The 18,688-nt window shown below is 39.0% G+C and overlaps 1 protein-coding gene across 14 annotated transcripts in view; it reads right to left on the minus strand.

The window, feature by feature from the left end:
- Positions 1-433: 433 nt before the first annotated feature.
- LOC145307196 (palmitoyltransferase ZDHHC6-like) overlaps positions 434-18,688 on the minus strand; it is a 39,659-nt gene continuing 21,404 nt past the window's right edge. Inside the window, exons 11-20 of one of the 14 annotated variants that reach the window (XR_013875344.1) lie at positions 18,550-18,605; positions 16,724-16,765; positions 15,977-16,029; positions 15,232-15,313; positions 14,038-14,086; positions 8,909-8,993; positions 7,826-7,910; positions 6,714-6,805; positions 2,693-3,904; positions 434-2,030 (exon numbers count right to left, since the gene is read on the minus strand). Coding sequence is in view for 4 of the 14 variants with exons in the window: in XM_080149568.1 (XP_080005694.1) it covers positions 6,727-6,805; positions 7,826-7,910; positions 8,909-8,993; positions 14,038-14,086; positions 15,232-15,313; positions 15,977-16,029; positions 16,724-16,765; positions 18,550-18,605 (531 nt within the window). In the remaining 10 variants the exon portion in view is untranslated. Of the gene's footprint in view, positions 2,093-2,692; positions 3,939-6,653; positions 6,806-7,825; positions 7,911-8,908; positions 8,994-14,037; positions 14,087-15,231; positions 15,314-15,976; positions 16,030-16,723; positions 16,766-18,549; positions 18,606-18,688 lie in introns of all 14 variants that reach the window. The other 13 variants (XR_013875343.1, XR_013875342.1, XR_013875339.1 and 10 more) reach the window with 13 other exon arrangements.

The raw sequence follows: 18,688 nt of genomic DNA on the forward strand, positions 1-18,688 counted from the left end.
GAGTTAAAATTCAGGGTATACAACATTGATACAGGAGAGGACAATACAAGATAAATTAATCTCCACCAACAACAAAAAACACAAAATTACTTCTTTTGTAGATAAAATTATTGGAAAATATTATTTGGCACTTTCACACAAATAAACTTGCTGAGCACTAACCTCCCCCCCCCCCTTAATTATAAAATAAATAAGAAAAAAAGAAGGTGGGGGGGGGGGTTAGTTTTCATTTGTGTAGGTTAGGTTATATTGGGTATTAGTTAGCCCAGTAGGGTAATGGCACCGCGCAGCAGGTATAGGTCCCGCATAGTTAAAGCTCAACAGGCATTTGGTATGAAAGTACATTTAATTTATTGTGATAAATTATCCCCCCCTCTCCTTCAACAATTTTAAGCTAAACAATAGCAGAACGTGATTGGAAAGCTTTTTTTGGGGGGAAATGATTCATTTACCGTTTGTTATCCCCTCTCAGGTTAAAATGACACACAATCACAAATAAGCAGAACAAATTGGATCAGGTGCAGTTCACGGCTAGGAAAATGTTGCTGGAAACGATTATTTTTTTTTACAAACAAAAAATCATAATGGCTACATCGGCCAAACGACTGAACCGGTATATTTGAACATCATTGTAACTGACAAATGAAGGCCTACAAACAATCTAAAAAGCCAGTACTCCATAATGCACACTTAAATCGCAGCGAACAAAAATGCGCGAAAAAGATATATTTTACGCGTGTTTTCTTTGTTTAGGTGGGGGAAAAAGGGTGGAGTAGGCTGCGCTAAAAATCCGTAAAGGTTGCGAGTTTTAAGTTAAAAACAGTATTAGAGCGATAAAAATTAATGTAAACTAAAAAAAAAATTCAATAAGAAATACACATATTTAGTGAATATTATCGTTCTACTACTATTTTTAAGCCTTAAAACTCACACCTTTACGAATTTTTAACGCAACCTACTCCTTCCTTTGTTAGTTCAGCTGTTTAAAGCTAGCCAACTTAAAAATTAATCATTTTTTTAGATAGGTAATCAATGCCATGAATATTTTACCGCAAACTGCTACAGATCCAAAAATAAAATAAGTTATAGAAATAAGGTTGAAGAACAACATTGCAATACACAATTAGGCACAAGCAGGGGTCTTAAGGGATAAGACAATAGACAATAAATGAATGTACACCCCAAAGGCTCACAACAAAATTTCCCCTGGTGTACATCAAAATTATTGGTTGAAAAGTTTGGACATTACTAGGGTCCTACGACAAACGCAGGAGTCCCAAACGTCGGAGTGGACACTTAATTTAACCTAACCTATTTCAGACCATCTTGCAGGTTTTTTAATTGCCTAACCCCTGCGTGGGGCTTATCTGTTCATTCATATCTTAACCTAACCTAATCTGTATAGAAATACTTAATAAAATTAACATTTTAACACTCCTGCGTTGTTCCACTCCGACGTTTGGGACTCCTGCGTTTGTCCTGGAACCATGAATATAAAACTTTAGGTACCAGTGCATTTTACAGCTCTATGTCTCCCCAAACAAGCAACAGTCACGCTCAAATCAGGGAGTAAAAGACTGTAAATTACACAGGTACCTAAAGTTTTATAAACATATTTTCTTATTTGTTTGCTTAAAAACTCTAGGTATTTTATTTGAGGTTCCAGTACAAACGTAGGAGTCCCAAACGTCGGAGTGGACAAACGCAGGAGTGTTAAAACATTAATTTGATTAAGTATTTCTATACAGATTAGGTTAGGTTAAGATATGAATGTACAAATAAGCCCCCTGCAGGGGTTAGGCATTTAAAAAACCTATAAGATGGTTAGGTTGGGTTAAGTGTCCACTCCTGCGTTTGTCCACTCCGACGTTTGGGACTCCTGCGTTTGTCGTAGGACCTTATTTAATTTTGTAGTTGTTTTGTCCCAAACAAGTGATCAAACTTTACAACCAATAATCTTAGAAGGAGTAATCAAAATTATTGCCAATTGTATTATCCCTTAAGATCCATTTTAGGTGCATTAAATAAATCTGACATTAGTAATTAAGTTTGGATTATGACTCATACTAGCGGCACGCCCCTCTAGAGGCCACTAGGGGCATTTGAAGTGTAAGGGGGAGTCAACCTTCCTAAAATTTTTATTTCTTTGCTACGAGTAATTTCTCCTGTAAGGGTTGTGGTCCCCTTCCCTCAAAAAAGTAAAAAAATAATAATTAGGACATAGAAGAAGTCACACTGTAAAGAAGAACACTATCGGTTCAGTGGTTAGCAAGATTCTCAAGTACACACAGACAGACAGACATACTGTTACTTTTAAATAAGAATAATAAACTTAATCGCTCATTTTTTTATGCTGCGCACATACTGTTCATAATAATAAGCTGCTTATTTAAAAATCCAAAATTTATTTTTAATCATTATTTCGACAAATATATGTATGATCAAGGATTACAACATCCATAACTAGCGAAGCACAAATAAAATCCTTATATAAAAGTAACAGGATCTCTGTGTGTCTGTTACAAAGGATCTCGCTAACCGCTGAACCAATATGGTTTTCCTTTACAGTGTAACTTTTAGAACTACTTGGCGGGGTTTAAATTCAACCACCCACGACCTCAAGTGCGCCTAGAGGCGTAGCCGCTAGTTAAGAATAAATCAAGAATTAATTTATTGGGAAAAATCACGAAACCTTTTACATATATTTTTTAAATATTTTTATTTAGTACATGAATGACATACCGACGGACCGGATAAATAAAATTATATACTGGATTCTCATGGGTATAAGAAATCCTCACACAAATAATCAGCCGTCCATCTTGAATGGCAGCCGAGAAAATCACGTTTCTGTCTTCTATCTGTCTAACTATCTGTCTATCTATATGTCTATTGGTCTGTATGTCTATCAGTCTGTCAGTCTGTCTGTCTGTCTGTCTATCTATCTATCTATCTATCTGTCTATCTATCTGTCTATCTATCTGTCTGTCTATCTGTCTGTCTATCTGTCTGTCTATCTGTATTTCTACCTGTCTTTCTATCTATCTATCTATCTATCTATCTATCTATCTATCTATCTATCTATCTATCTATCTATCTATCTGTCTGTCTATCTATCTGTCTATCTATCTATCTGCCTGTCTACCTATCTATCTGTCGCTCTATCTGTCTATCTATCTATGACTGACTGACGGCCGACATATAGTATGTCTGTGTGCGTTGTACTTTGTAAACAAAAATGAATATAACGTAACGGAACAGACATACTTTAACTATGAAGTTGTTACTCTACTAGCAAGAATGATAATGCCCATTATATACAGGGATCTTAGGGGATAAGACAATGGACTATAAATTGATATACATTATGCAATATACACACAAAAATAAATATGGTTAACCTCTCTTTAGATTTAAAGTATTTGTTGAATTGTTTGCCCGTTGCTTTTTTGTATTTACACATTCTAGGTTTAATAAAAAAGTCCCCAAAGTTTTTTAAAAAGCGGATTAATTAATGTGTTTAAAAACTTTGGTTACCAGTATGATTACCAGTACAATATCCTCTCCCTCCCTGTATTTCAGCAACTATTGTTAATCAGGGAAGGCGGGGACATTGGGCTGTTTATTAAACAGTCCCCAAAGTTTTTTAATAACGTTTTCTTATTCGCTGTGGACTTACATGGAATTATGATTGGTTGCCTCATAAAGTTACATGTCTAAAGGTTTCAACCACTAATTGTAATCTACAAAAGGGGTTATTTTGTGAATCATCATTAGATATGTACATCATTTTATCGACCATTGTCTTATCCCTTTAGATCCTTGATCGTTAATATACAATATTAATGTTAATATAATATGTGCGACTATAATTGCAAAATCACAAGAATAATAGATTACAAAACTAAACGAAACTTATCAAATTATTGACTTCAAGTCTTATGTGTAGATTAAGATATATAAGTTTTCCGGAATTTTAAAGTTAGGGGGAGATTTGAAATCTGCATCAAATTTTAAGGATTTTTTATAAAATTCGTTTTTTCTATAATTCTTTATCTAAAAGCGGAAATGCAATTTAAGTTAATTAATTTTGGCATCTGTGATTAGTGGATTTAAAAAATCTGCGCTCTGATTGGATGGCGTACATCATTCAACCAATTAGAGCGCAGGTAGTTTAAAATCCACCTATCCTATTGGTCAAAATTAATTAACTTAAAATGCATTTCCGCTTTTAGATAAAGAATTATACAAAAAACGAATTTAATAAAAAATCCTTAAAATTTGATGCAGATTTCAAATCTCCCCCTAACATTAAAATTCCGGAAAACTTATATATCTTAGTGTAGATTCCTGTAATCTTAGGGTATAATATTAAAAGAGTGGCGACTCCAAAAAGTTCAGTTGTGGCGATTCCTACAACGATAAGGACACAAAACACATCAATTAAATACTGTACAAACCTTTAGGTGTCCAAACTTTTCCACCAATAATTTCAATATACAGAAGTGGTAATTTTGTTTATCGTAGTTTGGGGTAATTATAAATCTATCGTCCATTGTCTTATGCCTTAGAAAATTTGTGTTCACACTTTACAGAATTTAAAGGAAGGCTTTTATGAATATTATCATCCTTGTCTTTACATCTTTAACAGGATGTCTGTCTGTCTGATTGTACCGAAGGATCTCGCTAAACGCTTGATCGAAATGGTTCACCATAACAGTGAATCATAGAGAAATTTAGAAAAAAATATTTTAACTAAATACAATGTGGAAAGTTAACTCTCCCTCCCAACACCCCAAGTGCCCCTAGAGGCCTCTAGGTGGAAAAGCTGCTAGTTCCAATTAAAATTTGTGCGGTTAGTAACTTTGAACCTCTAGCTTTGTCTACCCAAAATTTTTTTGGAAGAATGGAAATTTTTTGTTAAGGTTATTTCTCTTTGGAGTTTGAAGTTAACAAAATAGTTAAAAACCTTCCTAGGAATTACAAGAAGCTACACATTTACCATATCGGTTCAGCGGTTACAATGTTCTTTCGGTACAGACAGACACACATCCTGTTACATTATTATAAGGATTATGGCTGGAGGTAGATACTATTTCTTACAAAAGTACTTCAAACTTGAGTTAAATATCTTTTAAAAAGCGGATATGAAAGTTTATATCAAATACGATTTAGAAAATTTAGGTTTAGCTAAATAAGCAAGGGTTAGGAATGCCCCGCAGGGGCTAGACACAAATATTTTATTAAGTCAGGGGTGTATATTCTGCACAAGATTTTTTTTTCCCCGGCTACAAAATTTTTTATTTCCCCCCCCCCCCCCTAGTTTTTTCTCACCAAGTAGGGGGGAAATTGAAAAATATTAAAGAACTCAATATTTTATTTATTTTATCCCTCCTACCACACATTTTTTTAGTTTTTTTTTCACCAAGAAGGGGGGAAATGGAAAAAAATGTTTTCAGTTTTCTTAATTTTTACATTTTTTCCCCTCCAACCACTTATTTTTTATTTCCACCCCCCCCCCCCGCTGAGCAGGGGATCCTATGTAGAATATACACCCCTGTATTAAGTTTTAAATAATAATACGAAGAAAAAAAGGGGGGGGGTGATGTCGCAAGTCATTTAGAGAAATTATATCTAAACACTTAACAGGGATGATAACATCAATAAGTTGAAAACACAAAAATTTCAGAATAAAATAAAAAAAATCGCGAAACCTTTCAAATATGTTGTTAATCTATAATACAAAGTAGAACGATGTCTGTCCGTCTGTCTGTCCGTCTGAAGCTTAAGATCTCAGTAACCACTGAACCGATTGGGCTCTACTCTTCAGGGAATATACCTACTGGTCCTGTGATGGTTTTAAGCTATTTTCTTGGGGGGTGGGACACCCCAAACCCCCCCAAAAAATGAAAAATACCCCCCCAAAAATTTTTTTTTTTACTTTTTCTTTTTAAATCTAAAATACAAAAATTAGGTTGATCAAACCTCTTAGGGCAAAGCCCCTAGAGGCTAGGGGCGAAGCCGCTAGTTGTTTATATTTTTGTACCATGACTGATACTCTGACGGACCAAGTAAATCATAATATACCAAATGATCATTAAAATGGGAAAGCTATACAAGAAAATTTTAGCCTTTAATCTCTAATAGCATCCGAGAAATTCAAATTTACCACATAGCGTTATGGTTTGACAGACGGATAGACAAAGTGAATTATAGAGAAGCTTAGAAGCTCATCAATGGGCTGTTTATTACACTAGTCCCCAAAGATTTGTAATAGCGTTTTCTTATTCGTTGGCTTAATCAATTTTGGGGATTTTTCCTGAATTTTCATTAGTTGGTTTACAAAGTTCAAACGTTTCAACCACTAATTTTAATCTACAGAAATGGTAATTTTGTGTGTCAGTATGGAGGATGTACAAAAAATTATCAGCCATTGTCTTATCCCTTTAGATCCCTGCATTTAGCTCCTCCCCTCCAACTTTCAACCAATGAGAGCACAGCATTTTATGAAATGCCGCGCTGGGATTGGCTGATATTCGGCGCACCCCGATCTGGCTCACCACTAAAATGATTTAAAATCCAGCTCTGCATTCTTTACAATCAAAATGATGAAAATTTATAGATTCTATAAAACGATTGTCTTTCTTGTTTACTTTTGCTTTTATGGATGTTGTCATCCTTGTTTTTACTTTAAATAACAGGTTTCCGACTACAGATTAAAACAAACTATTTTTTTTTCTTTGACTCCAAGTTCTTAGTTGACTCATTTGTTTCCTTTGCTCTTTGGTTTCTAGCCACTGAGGACCTGAAATAAAATAATATTGGAATCACCTCATCAATTTCCTAATACGGGCGGGGATGCTGTCCATGACACTCAAACGTCCTGGTCCAACAACCCAGGATAACCAAGGGGAGCCAAATGTCTTCTGGGGTATTAGGTTAAGTAACACACACTAGAAAACCAACTCTTTGATTCCACGACTTTTGTCTGAGAATCCTAACTGTGCATGGCAATGAGTTGCGCCTGTTTTGGGCCAAGGCATTCCCCCTACTTTAACTATAAATGTCGCGCCCCTGACATAGTAGGTGTATGTCGTTATGACGCTGTGTTAGGCCGAGATTCGAAACTATCACCTCCCCGACGATAAGCAGATGCGCTACGTGTTGAGCCACGGTCGCGGGTTTTTATAATATTGGAATGGTTTTAGGCTATTTTTCAGCTCTTTCCTACCCTTTTTGAATACAGAGCCTTTAGGTGCTAGAAGTACAGTCGTAAGTAGCCAATGAAGTCTGACAAACAAAGCAAATATTTAAGAAAACACAGAGCTAACATGAAAGCGCACAAAAATAATATTAAGGATTCACAAACGGACAGACATGGCGTTACGGACGAACGAACAGACACAATTTTGACCTACCTATAAGAAAGGAAGAAGACACTGTGTTGTTTATTACACTAGTAGTTAGTCAAATTTTTGAAATAACGTCTCATTATTCGTTGGATTAACAATCTTTGGTATTTTTATCGAAATTCCATTGGTTGGTTTATTAAATTGAATGTCAAAAGTTTCAACCACTTATTGCAATCTACAGAAGGGGTAATTGGAAATACACATCAATTTATCGGCCATCGTCTTATCCCTTTCTCCTACCCAGGAAGAGGTATAACCAACAAGCGAAAAAAATCTGAAATAATATTTTGGGGGCAAATGGAGAGGTCGTCAATTTAACGATGTGTTGCCCCCCAACGACAGCTGAAAAACACGTATAGGTTTCATGATTTTTTCCCGAATTAATTTCATTGTTGGTATAAGCTGCCTCCTACCTATGATGTGTATTATTCTTGACTGAGGTATTTTTAGTTGCAGAAATGTCCGCTCTACTAACACTGGCGCCACTATCGTAACTCTCTGAAATAAAAATAATCGGGTATAGTCCCTTTCGTAACATCGCACCTTATGGGGCGATTCTTCGTATTTTCAACAGTAGCTTTTCTTCTATTTCTAGCCCCTGCGGGGGGCTCTAACCCTGCGGGGCAAATTACCTAACCCTGTGGGGCAATCACCAAACCCAATATAACCTAACCTAACATATAAAAAGCCATTTTAAAAATACGACGCATCCCAAGAGAAATCACAAAAAAAAAGAATTTAAGCACAGAGGCTTCAACGCAACATAGATAAGTATCGTAGAGACTCGAACAACAAAAAACATTTAAAGTGCCACTAGAGGCCTCTAGGGGCGCAGCCGCTAGTAAAATTTAAAGTATATCTTTTCATTGGTCATATGAATCATAACACAAAATTCTAGCCTTAATATCGACTTTAAAATACACATATTTGATGTATTCCAGAGCATTACCGATGAACTTACGGACAATGTTATACTAATAATAAAGTAACGTGATGTCTTTCTTTCTGTCTCATTGTACCGAATGATCTTGCTATCCACCGAACCGAAGAGAAATCGCCCATAGAAAAAAAATAACCCCCCCCCTATTTTTTTTAAAACTAAAATTCGAAAAAAAAATTTCATCAAAAACAATTTATTTTACTCTCAGTATCCTTTTTATCTAAAATAAAGTTAAGTTATCGAACTCCCACCTTCTCAAATGCCCCTAGAGGCATCTAGGGGCGCAGCCGCTAGTAGTAGATTATATTCTGTATATTAGAAGAGAAATTTGTTGTCCTCTAAAAATCATTACAGACAGACTGACAGACTGACGTGCCAAGAAATTTGTAAAGTAAAAGTTCTATTGTCAGGAGAATAATCACAAAAAAATTAGCAGTAATCTCCACATAAAGTTTAGAACCAATAGGACAACTCTAACCGGCATAAATCAACGATAAGAGCTATCCGCTACTGACGGACAGACGGACAGACCCTAATTATAGCATTATATTTCTACCTGTAAAATTATCTGTCTCCTCTTCATTGTGTTGAGAGTATGCTTCAACTGCGCAATGCCGCGGAAACCATCCTCTCACACGCGCCTAGCAATCAATCAATCAATCATATTACACGCTCCCAGCAATCAATCAATCAAGCATATTTTTCCAGCAAAATGATATAATTGTCAAATAGTTTATAATTGTAAACATTATCATAATTGTTATATAAAAGTAACAGGATGTCTGTCTATGTGCACCAAAGGATTTCTCTAACCACTGAACCGATATGGTTATTTTTTATAATGTTACTTCTCATAGGTCCTTGGAAGGATTATAACTATTTTAAGAGAGAGTACCTCACCCTTTTAAGAGAAATTGTTTCTAGACAAAAATAACCAAGAGAGAGAGAGAGAGAGAGAGAGAGAGAGAGAGATATAACAATGGGCTGTTTATAATAAGGCTTTAAAACAACGATTCCTTATTCGTTGGCTTAACAACTTTGTGTACTTTTTATGAAATTTTTATTCGTTGGTACATTAAGTTATGTTTCTAAACGTTTCAACTACTAATTGTACGCTACAAAAGGGGTAATTTTGTGTATCAACATTGGGGATGTACATCAATTTATTGGACATTGTCTTATCTCTTAAGACCCCTGTAAATATCCCTCCTTGCTTTAAAACAGTTTTGTTAATTAGTCAACCGCTTTGTTGCAGTCAAACATACATTAATTAAAAGCCTAGATATATGTAGTTTGAACCATAAAATACCCCCATCTGTAACAACAAAATGGAAAATATAGGAACAAGAGTACCTTTTGTTGTTGTTTTGGCTGCTCATAGTCAGTTTCCGGTCCGGGTAGTCATCAGTGGGGTGAGGGGGGGGGGGGGCGTGGGCTTATGGTGGGGGCTCTGGAGGGGGGCGTTGGAGGGGAGGAAGGCTGGTGAAACTTGGATGGGAGGAGAGGAAGGCAGCTACATGGGTGGGATTTTGCCAGAGGTCCATAGGAGTAAGATTTGTAGGATTATTTGGGCATGAAAATAGGTGCTGGACTGTTTCTGGGGTAGGATTAACAGGACAGGATGGGCAGTTGGGGGTAAGAGAAGCGTTGATGGAATGGAGGTAGCTTTGGAGTTTAGGACAATAGTTGGATCTTAATTGGGAGAGGATGGTTCTGTAGTGCCTGGGGAGTTGGATTTCGGAGGGGTTGATGTCAGGGGGAGCTTGATTAAGGACAGGATTAGGGGGGTAAGAATTTATGGCTTGGGTGACAGCTGAGGTGTGGAGTCTGGAGATTGTGGATTTGTAGTTTGTGGGAAGGAGGGTGTTGTCGGGGGAAAGAAAAGGTTGGAGAGTAGGAAGGAACATGGATTGAAGGGTGGATTTTTTGGATCTAGGGCCAGGGGGGGTTGTGACGTTGTGGAAGGATGGGTGGGAGGGGCGGAGGGAGGAGGCCAGGTATTGGGAACAAAGAAGGGAAAGGTGGTTCCGTACTGGTAGGATTTTGGTTTCTTGGTGGAGGTGGCTGATGGGAGATTTTTTAGTGGAACCAGTACAGATGCGGAGGGCTTGGTTTTGGAGGACTTGGAGTTTGTCAATGTTGTTTTTGGAGGTGTTAGGGAACCAAACAGGACAGGCATAGGTGGTGATGGGGCGGAGGAGGGTGTTGTAGGTGGTGAGGAGAGTCTCCTTCTGGTGGCCCCATTTGGTGCCAGCCAGACATTTGAGGATTCTAAGGCGGGAGGAAATTTTTGAGGAAATGGTGGAGACATGGGAACTGAAATTGAAAAAGGTGTCAAAGGTAACTCCAAGGATTTTAGGGGTTTTCTCAAGGGGAAGGGTGGAGCCGTTGATTTGGACTTGAGGATGGAGGTTGGATTGGTGCTTGCGGTCAGAAGTGAAGAGGGTGACAGTGGATTTGTTGGGAGCTATGGAGAGGCCGTTGGTGGAGGCCCAGTCAGCGATTGAGGAGAGGTGGGAGTTGATGGATTCAACTGACTGGGGGATGTTAGGGGAGGAGTGGAAGGAGTTAAGGTCGTCGGCATAGGAGGAGGTGTGGGCAGGGGGAATGTGGGGGGCATCTGCTATGTAGAAGTTGAAGAGGACTGGGGAGATAACAGAGCCTTGGGGGACGCCAGTGTGGACAATTTTAGGAGAGGCATTGGTGTTTTGATAGGAACAGAAAGCCATCCTGCCACGCAAGTAGCAGGATAGCCATCTAATGATGTTGGGATGAAGGTTGGAGGAGGAGATTTTTTGGAGAAGGAGGTGGATGGGAATGCAGTCAAATGCTTTGGAAAGGTCGATGGAGGCAACAGTTGTGCGGCTGGGGGGGAGGTTTTGATTGAAGCCATTGGCAATGGTGGTGGAAAGGTTGAGGAGGGAGGAGGTGGTGGAGTGGAGGGGTTTAAAGCCGTGTTGTGAGGGGTGGGTGGAGAGGGATTGTTTAAGGTAGGGGAGGAGTAGGCGTTCAAGGACTTTTGCTGCAGGGCAGAGGAGGGAGATTGGGCGGTAGGAGGTGGAAAGGTCAGGGGGTTTACCAGGTTTGAGGAGGGCAATGATTTTGGATAGTTTCCAAATGGCAGGGATGTTGGCAGCGGAGATGGAGAGGTTGAAAAGTTTAGTGAGGTAGGAGATGCCATTTGGACCAAGGTGTTTAAGGTGAAGGATGTTAAGGTTGTCGGGGCCAAGTGCAGAGGAATTGGAGGAATTTTTAATTGCTTCAAGGACAAGGGCAGAGGTAAAAGGTTGGAAGTTTCTGTTGAGGTGGTTGCGGCGGCGGATTTTACGGATAATTTTTCTGGAGAAAGGGTTGGAAGTATGACGGGAGACAGAGGTGAATTGACTGGTGAAGGATTCGGCAATGTGGAGGTGGGAGGTGTGGACTTTGTTGTTGTTGAAGGAAATGGGTTGGTTGGAGGGAGGGGAGTTGTTTTTGCCGGAAAGGGACTTGAGGAGGGACCAGAATTTGGAAGGATTTGTTCTATGGTCGGATTTGGAAAGGGTTTCTTGCCATTTTTTGTTGGAATGTTGGTTTACTATTGAGGAGATTTGGTCATTAAGGATTTGAATTTGAGGATCATGGGGGTTGGTTTCTCTTAAGGAGTCTCTTTGCTGGATAAGGGGTTTAGCAGACTGAGGGAGGGTAGGGTTGGAATTTTTGATGAAGCCAGCAGGAACAGTGTGTTTGGAGGCAGTTTGGAGGATTTGGCGGAAAGTGGCTTCACCTTGGGAGCAGGAGGAAGGGTCAGGAAGGTCTTCAAAAAGGGTTTCAGTTTCTAGGGTAAAGGTGTCCCAGTCTGCTTTATGGAAGTTGTGGAAGGTTTTGACAGGGCGGGGGGTTCTGGTGATTTCGGGAATGGAGAGGAGAATGGGAAGGTGATCAGAACGGAGGGTGGTAAGGGTGTGCCAGGAGAAATCAAGGGCAAGGTGGGCAGAGCATAAGGAAAGGTCAGGGGAGGTAGGTTGGCCATTGGGGGGAAGGCGGGTAGGGGAATCCTCGTTGAGGAGGCAAAGGCTGCTCTCATTGAGAGCTTCCAGCAGAGCCTCCCCACGATTCATGGCAGATTGGTCAAGGGTAATGGAGTTCCAGGCAGGGTTGTGGGCATTGAAGTCACCGACTAGGATAAGGTCATTTGGATTTTCAAAAAGGAGGTTAAAGTCAGGGGTGTATTGTGGGGGGCAGGAGGAGTGTGGGGGGAGGTAAAGGTTGATGATTTGTAGAGGGGAGCCATTGCGGGAAATTTGGATGCCATCAACCTCAAGGGGGCCATTGGAGAGGTGGTTGAGGTTAAGGTGTGTGAAGGGGATGTCTTCGGCAATGAGGAAGGCTATTCCTCCACCAGGTCGGTCTTGTCGATCCTTTCTGATGAAGTTATAGCCAGGGAGGGGTTTAGGATTGGATTTGCAGGAGAGTTTAGTTTCTTGGAGGCAGGTAATTGGGATGTTAAGGGTTGAAATAAGGTTGTGGAGTTCATCTTGGGTGGTAAGGAGACCATTACAGTTGAATTGGAGGATGAAAGGTTTACCAGGAGGTTTGCGGGGGGCAGGGGTGGGGGGAGGAGGGGGCGGGGGTGATTGAGGGTGTGGTGGTGATGGAGGTGCTGTTGGGGAAGGTGGGGGAGACGGGGAGTTGGGTGTGGAGGGTGAGGGAGGGGGGGAATTTTGGAGGGAACAGGAGGGGCATATCCAGAAGGGGGAGTAGTGGGTGGAGGATGGAAGGAGGGAACATTTGGGGTGGACCCATTGGAGGCAGGAGTTACATTGGAAGGAGCCAGTGGATTTTGTAACACCTAAGGAACAGATAGGGCATGGAAATTTGGGGCCACGGGATTTAGGTGGGGGTGTTGATTGTTGGGGGGAAATGGGTGAGAAGGGGGTAGGGGAGGCAGAGATGCAGGGTGGACAGGACCAGTTAGAATTGTATTCGGATTTGGATGAGAGGAGGGAACATTTGGGATGAACCCAAAGTTGGCAGGAGTTACAGAGGAAGGCACCAGAGGAGCGGGTTATGTTGCGGGAGCAGGTAGAGCAAGGGTATTTGGGACCAGGATTTGGATGGATGTCGCCAGAGAGGATGAGGGGAGGAGGGGGGGTGATGTTGGATGTGGTTATGGAGGGTTGGAGTTGAAAGGCCTCCAAGGCCTCCAGAGCTGACAGGGGCTGACTTAAAAGCCCTTTAGGCCAGCCCCGTGGGGGAAACCCGGACGGGAGACATGGCTGTCAGAACAGGTGGTTTGGTGCAGGTTTGCCCGGGGGTGTACATCTTCTTCTCCTCCTCCCCGGATAGGTCCACTGCGGAAAAGCTTGCACCCTCGGACCCTTTACACCCCCTTTATATTAACCATTAATTTTGATTTAACATCCCCCCCCCCTCCCAGCCTCTTAAAGAACCTATATTTTTTTGAAAATAAGCCAAAGAATTGCCATTTTTCTTAGGTGGTTCGGTGAGAGTTACCTACCCTCCCCAAAAATAGTTATGAACCTTACCTGGATCTATTAAAAGCTTTACTGTAAGGAAGAAAGATATTAAAGTGTTATAATTAATCAATGTTAAGCTTAAAATATTTAGGATGATTCTAACATTCTTATAATGACGAAAAGAGCTATCCATCTCTACTGGACCTACGGCTGGACACGAACTAACCTGTTTTGTGTGAACTACTTTGTCCCCATACAACCAGTACTTCTTCCACCTAAACAGAAATGTTCTATAGAGTATTCATTACTCATGTATGTAAAACTAGCGGCTGCGCCCCTAGAGGCATTTACCCCCCCCCCCATTTTTCTTTGTAGTTATAAAAATAATTTTTTTTTTTTTTGGGGGGGGGGGTTAATATTTTTCTAGAAGCGATTTTTCTTAGTACCCTCCCCCAAATAGTTATAAACATTCCAAGGTACTATGAGTAGCTACCCTTTAAAGGAGAATCATATAAGTTCAGTAGTTATCGAGATTCTTCGTTACACACACAGACAGACAAACAGATACAGATCCTTTAACTTTCTTAAAGGGATTATACCCCCCATTTTAGTTAACTTTCTTGGACATACGGATGGACGTACAGACAGTCGTACAGCGGCAAGATCATTATAATAGAGTAGATTTGACTACTAATAAAATTATTTTAATTGTCACGGGTCCAAATATATATCCCTGTAGCACCCCAATGATTTACATACAGACAATCTTTGCGGGGACCGCTGTTTTAGAGATCCCATTGGCCATCCAAAAGACTTGCCTCAAAAATTATTATTTGTAATATACAGGAACAGTAAAGGATAAGACAATGAACGATAAATCTTTACACATCCCCAATTATGATAACAAAATTATCCCTTCTGAGGATTAAAATTAATGGTTGAAACATTTGGACACGCATCAAATTTAATATAATGTCCCCAAGGTTGTGAAGCCAACAAATAAGAAAACCTTTGGGGACTAGTGTTATAAACAGCCCAATTTCCCTTCCCTCCCTGGCAAATAACAATCCAATGACCCCCCTCTCCTTCCTGGTGATAGTAACTTACTACCTTGTGACTATGACAATATCTCCTTTGTTGAGAGGTATCCTTGGTTCATCTGTACACTTTACCTTGTGACTATGACTATATCTCCTTTGTTGAGAGGTATCCTTGGTTCATCTGTACACTTTACCTTGTGACTATGACTATATCTCCTTTGTTGAGAGGTATCCTTGGTTCATCTGTACACTTTACCTTGTGACTATGACTATATCTCCTTTGTTGAGAGGTATCCTTGGTTCATCTGTACACTTTACCTTGTGACTATGACTATATCTCCTTTGTTAAGAGGTATCCTTGGTTCATCTGTACACTTTACCTTGTGACTATGACTATATCTCCTTTGTTGAGAGGTATCCTTGGTTCATCTGTACACGGCGGACGAATACAAACAGAAAAACCCTGCATTTTTACAACAAGTTAAGTCACGCCGCTTACAGGGGTGGATATTCTTTTTTTTCTCCGGATGCAAAAAAATTCCTCCCCCCTCCTCTACTTTTTTTCCCCAAGGAGGGACAATAATGGAAAATTTTTGTCAGAGCTGGATCTTTAAATCATTTTAGTGGTGAGCCAGATTGGGGTGCGCCAACTCTCCACCAATGAGAGCACAGCATTTTATGAAATGTGATTGGCTGAAATTCGGCGCACCCCCATCTGGCTCACCACCAAAATGATTTAAGATCCAGCTCAGTACTCTTAAAGTATTCTATTCTTTTTTTTACCCCTTACACATATTTTTCTAGATTTTTTTCCGCAAGGAGTGGAAAAAATGGATAAGTGACGTCCAAACAAAGGTTGAGCAATCAGAAGGTTGATTGTCTGTTGGATATTACTTAATCTAATACCCTAAGGTGGGCGTTAGAGTATCGCATCCATTTACAAGCGGATAGTGCTTCAGGTTCTTTAATGAATTTTAATTGGTTGGTTCATTTAGTTGTGTGTCCAAACGTTTCAACTATTAATTTTGAAGGGGTAATTTTGTTCATTATCAAAGGGGATATAAAAAATTTATCGGCCATTGTCTTATCCCTTAATATCCCTGTCTAGTATAAACTTGTTATATTCCTGAGTTATTGGAAAGCAAGCTCCAGAGTATTCTCGGATTATCTCATATTCCCTAAAATTAAAATTAAAGATAAATTTACTGGATTTATTTAGAAACTCGAGGCCTCTGGGGGCACTTGAAGTGATGGGAAGTCAACCAACCATTTATTAGCTATAAGAAAATGGGGGTTTGGGTTATGGAGGCGATTTCACTTTGGAGGGTGTTGGTATATAGACTCCCCCCCCCCCAAAAAAAAAAATTATATACCTCCCCATGACCTATGAGAAGCCAAATTGTAAAAGTGAACCATATCGGTTCAGCGGTTAGCATTATCATTTGGGACACACAGACAAACATCGACCCCCTCCCCGCGTAGCCGGTAGTAAACAAAAAATTAGGCACCAAAAAATTAAGAGATTGACAATCGGACAAAATCAATTATGGATGGCCGTTCAGTTGATATAAAAAGAAAGAGAATATGCATTAAATGATTAACATTACGTAACATTTAAGAAAAAAATAAGTATTTATGTCTTTTGAGGACTGACGGACCGACGAACCAAGTGAATTATATACTGACCTGGATCTTTGAATCATTTCAATGGTGCGCCAAATCGGGATGCGCCGAATTTCAGCCAATCACAGCGAGGCAATTTGTAAAATGCCGTGCCCTCATTGGTGGAAAGTTGGCTTACCCTGATTTGGCGCACCATTGAAATGATTTTAGGATCCAGCTCTGGATGCGCATTGATACAGGAAATTTTACCTGGATCTATCTCTTTTATCTGCTTTCTGTAACAACTGTTCTCTGAACAAAGAAAATAAAAGATTAGATGTAATAGGGAATCTTCACAAATAAAGAATTCAGCTGTAAAATTAACATTTCTTCAAAAACGTTGCAGTAATTTTAGCGGAGCTTCGATACTAACAAAATTCAGGCATTTTGAAGAAATTGATGTATAACCCAAATTAATAAAAGAGTGTTTATATGACTTTGGGTACCAGTATGATTTACAAGGATTTAAAGGAATAAGGCAATGGACAATAAATTATAACCCCAAAAAAACCATATTACTTCTTCTATAATATAAAATTATTAAATAAAGTACCCGAAGGTTTTATGCAAATGTAAAGAGAGAACGTATTTATAAAACTTTGGGTACCAGTATAATATACAGTCCAATGAGCCCTCCATCCCTTACTAAACTCAGGGATCTACAGGGATAAGACAAAGAACAATACATTGGTGTATAACTCCAATTAATAACAAATACCACTTTTGAAGACAAATCGTTGGTAGAAAAGTTTGGAATCTGATAAATTGTACCATCAAGTAAACATTTAATACTAGTACCCAAAAGTTTTCAGCTAATAAAAGAGTGAACGTGTTTATATGACTTTGGGTACCAGTATAAATGACAGTCTAATGACCCCTCCCTCCATTATTAAAATAGGGATCAAAAGGGATAAGACAGTAGACACTAAATTATAACCCCAATCAAGAAAAAACATATTAACCATTCTGTAATTTAAAATTATTAAATCAAGATTTTAATAAGTTTTCTCATAGGTTTAAAGCAAATGTAAAAGAAAACGTATTTATAAAACTTTGGGTACCAAGTATAATATACAGTCCAATGAGCCCTCTATCCCTTACTTAACTCAGGGATCTAAAGGGATAAGACAAAGAACAATACATTGGTGTATAACTCCAATTAATAACAAATACCACTTTTGAAGACAAATCATTGTTAGAAAATTTTTGAATCTGATAAATTGTACCATCAAGTAAACATTTAATACTAGTACCCAAAAGTTTTCAGCTTATAAAAGAGTGAACGTGTTTATATGACTTTGGGTACCAGTATAAATGACAGTCCAATGACCCCTCCCTCCATTATTAAAATAGGGATCAAAAGGGATAAGACAGTAGACACTAAATTATAACCCCAATCAAGAAAAACCAAATTACCCCCTCTGTAATTTAAAATTATTAAATCAAGATTTTAATAAGTTTTCCCAAAGGTTTTAAGAAAATGTAGGAGAGAATTTGTTAATAAAACTTTGGGTACTAGTATAAATGACAGTCTAATGTCCCCTCCCTCCATTATTAAAATAGGGACCAAAAGGGATAAGACAGTAGACACTAAATTATTTATAACCCCAATCAAGAAACACCATATTACCCCTTCTGTAATACAAAATCATTAAATAAAGGTTTTAATAAGTTTTCTCGTATTCATTCGAATCCGGTGAATAGGAACCGGTTCTCATCCATACGAAAAAACTATGTCTAGCATCGTATTATATCCAGCTTTCTACAAATATAAAAATGTACAATCATAAGATTAAAACCAGTTTTTTAGCCGGTGCCTTTGGCACCTCGGGGCTAAAAAAACTAGTTTTAATCTTATAATAGTACATTCTATATCCGCGGAAAGCCGTTTATAATACGATGCGAGAAATAACTATTCCCATAGGTTTAAAGCAACTGTAAGAGAGAGCGTATTTATAAAACTTTTGGGTACCAGTATTAGTATATAATTTACAGTCTGATGTCCCCTCCCTTCCTCCCTGGGTATTGCACTGCACCTGGTTAGAGTGTATTGATCCGCGCCTTCTACAACATCCCATTCAATACCATCACCCTGGAAAAATATAAATTTAAGAGCAAAATTAAATTGTGTGTTTACTTTTTATTTAAAAATAAAAAATCTTTATTTTATTTCTG

The sequence above is a fragment of the Acartia tonsa genome, chromosome 15, assembly GCF_053477335.1.
Source record: "Acartia tonsa isolate MP-2025a chromosome 15, ASM5347733v1, whole genome shotgun sequence".
NCBI lineage: Eukaryota > Metazoa > Arthropoda > Copepoda > Calanoida > Acartiidae > Acartia > Acartia tonsa.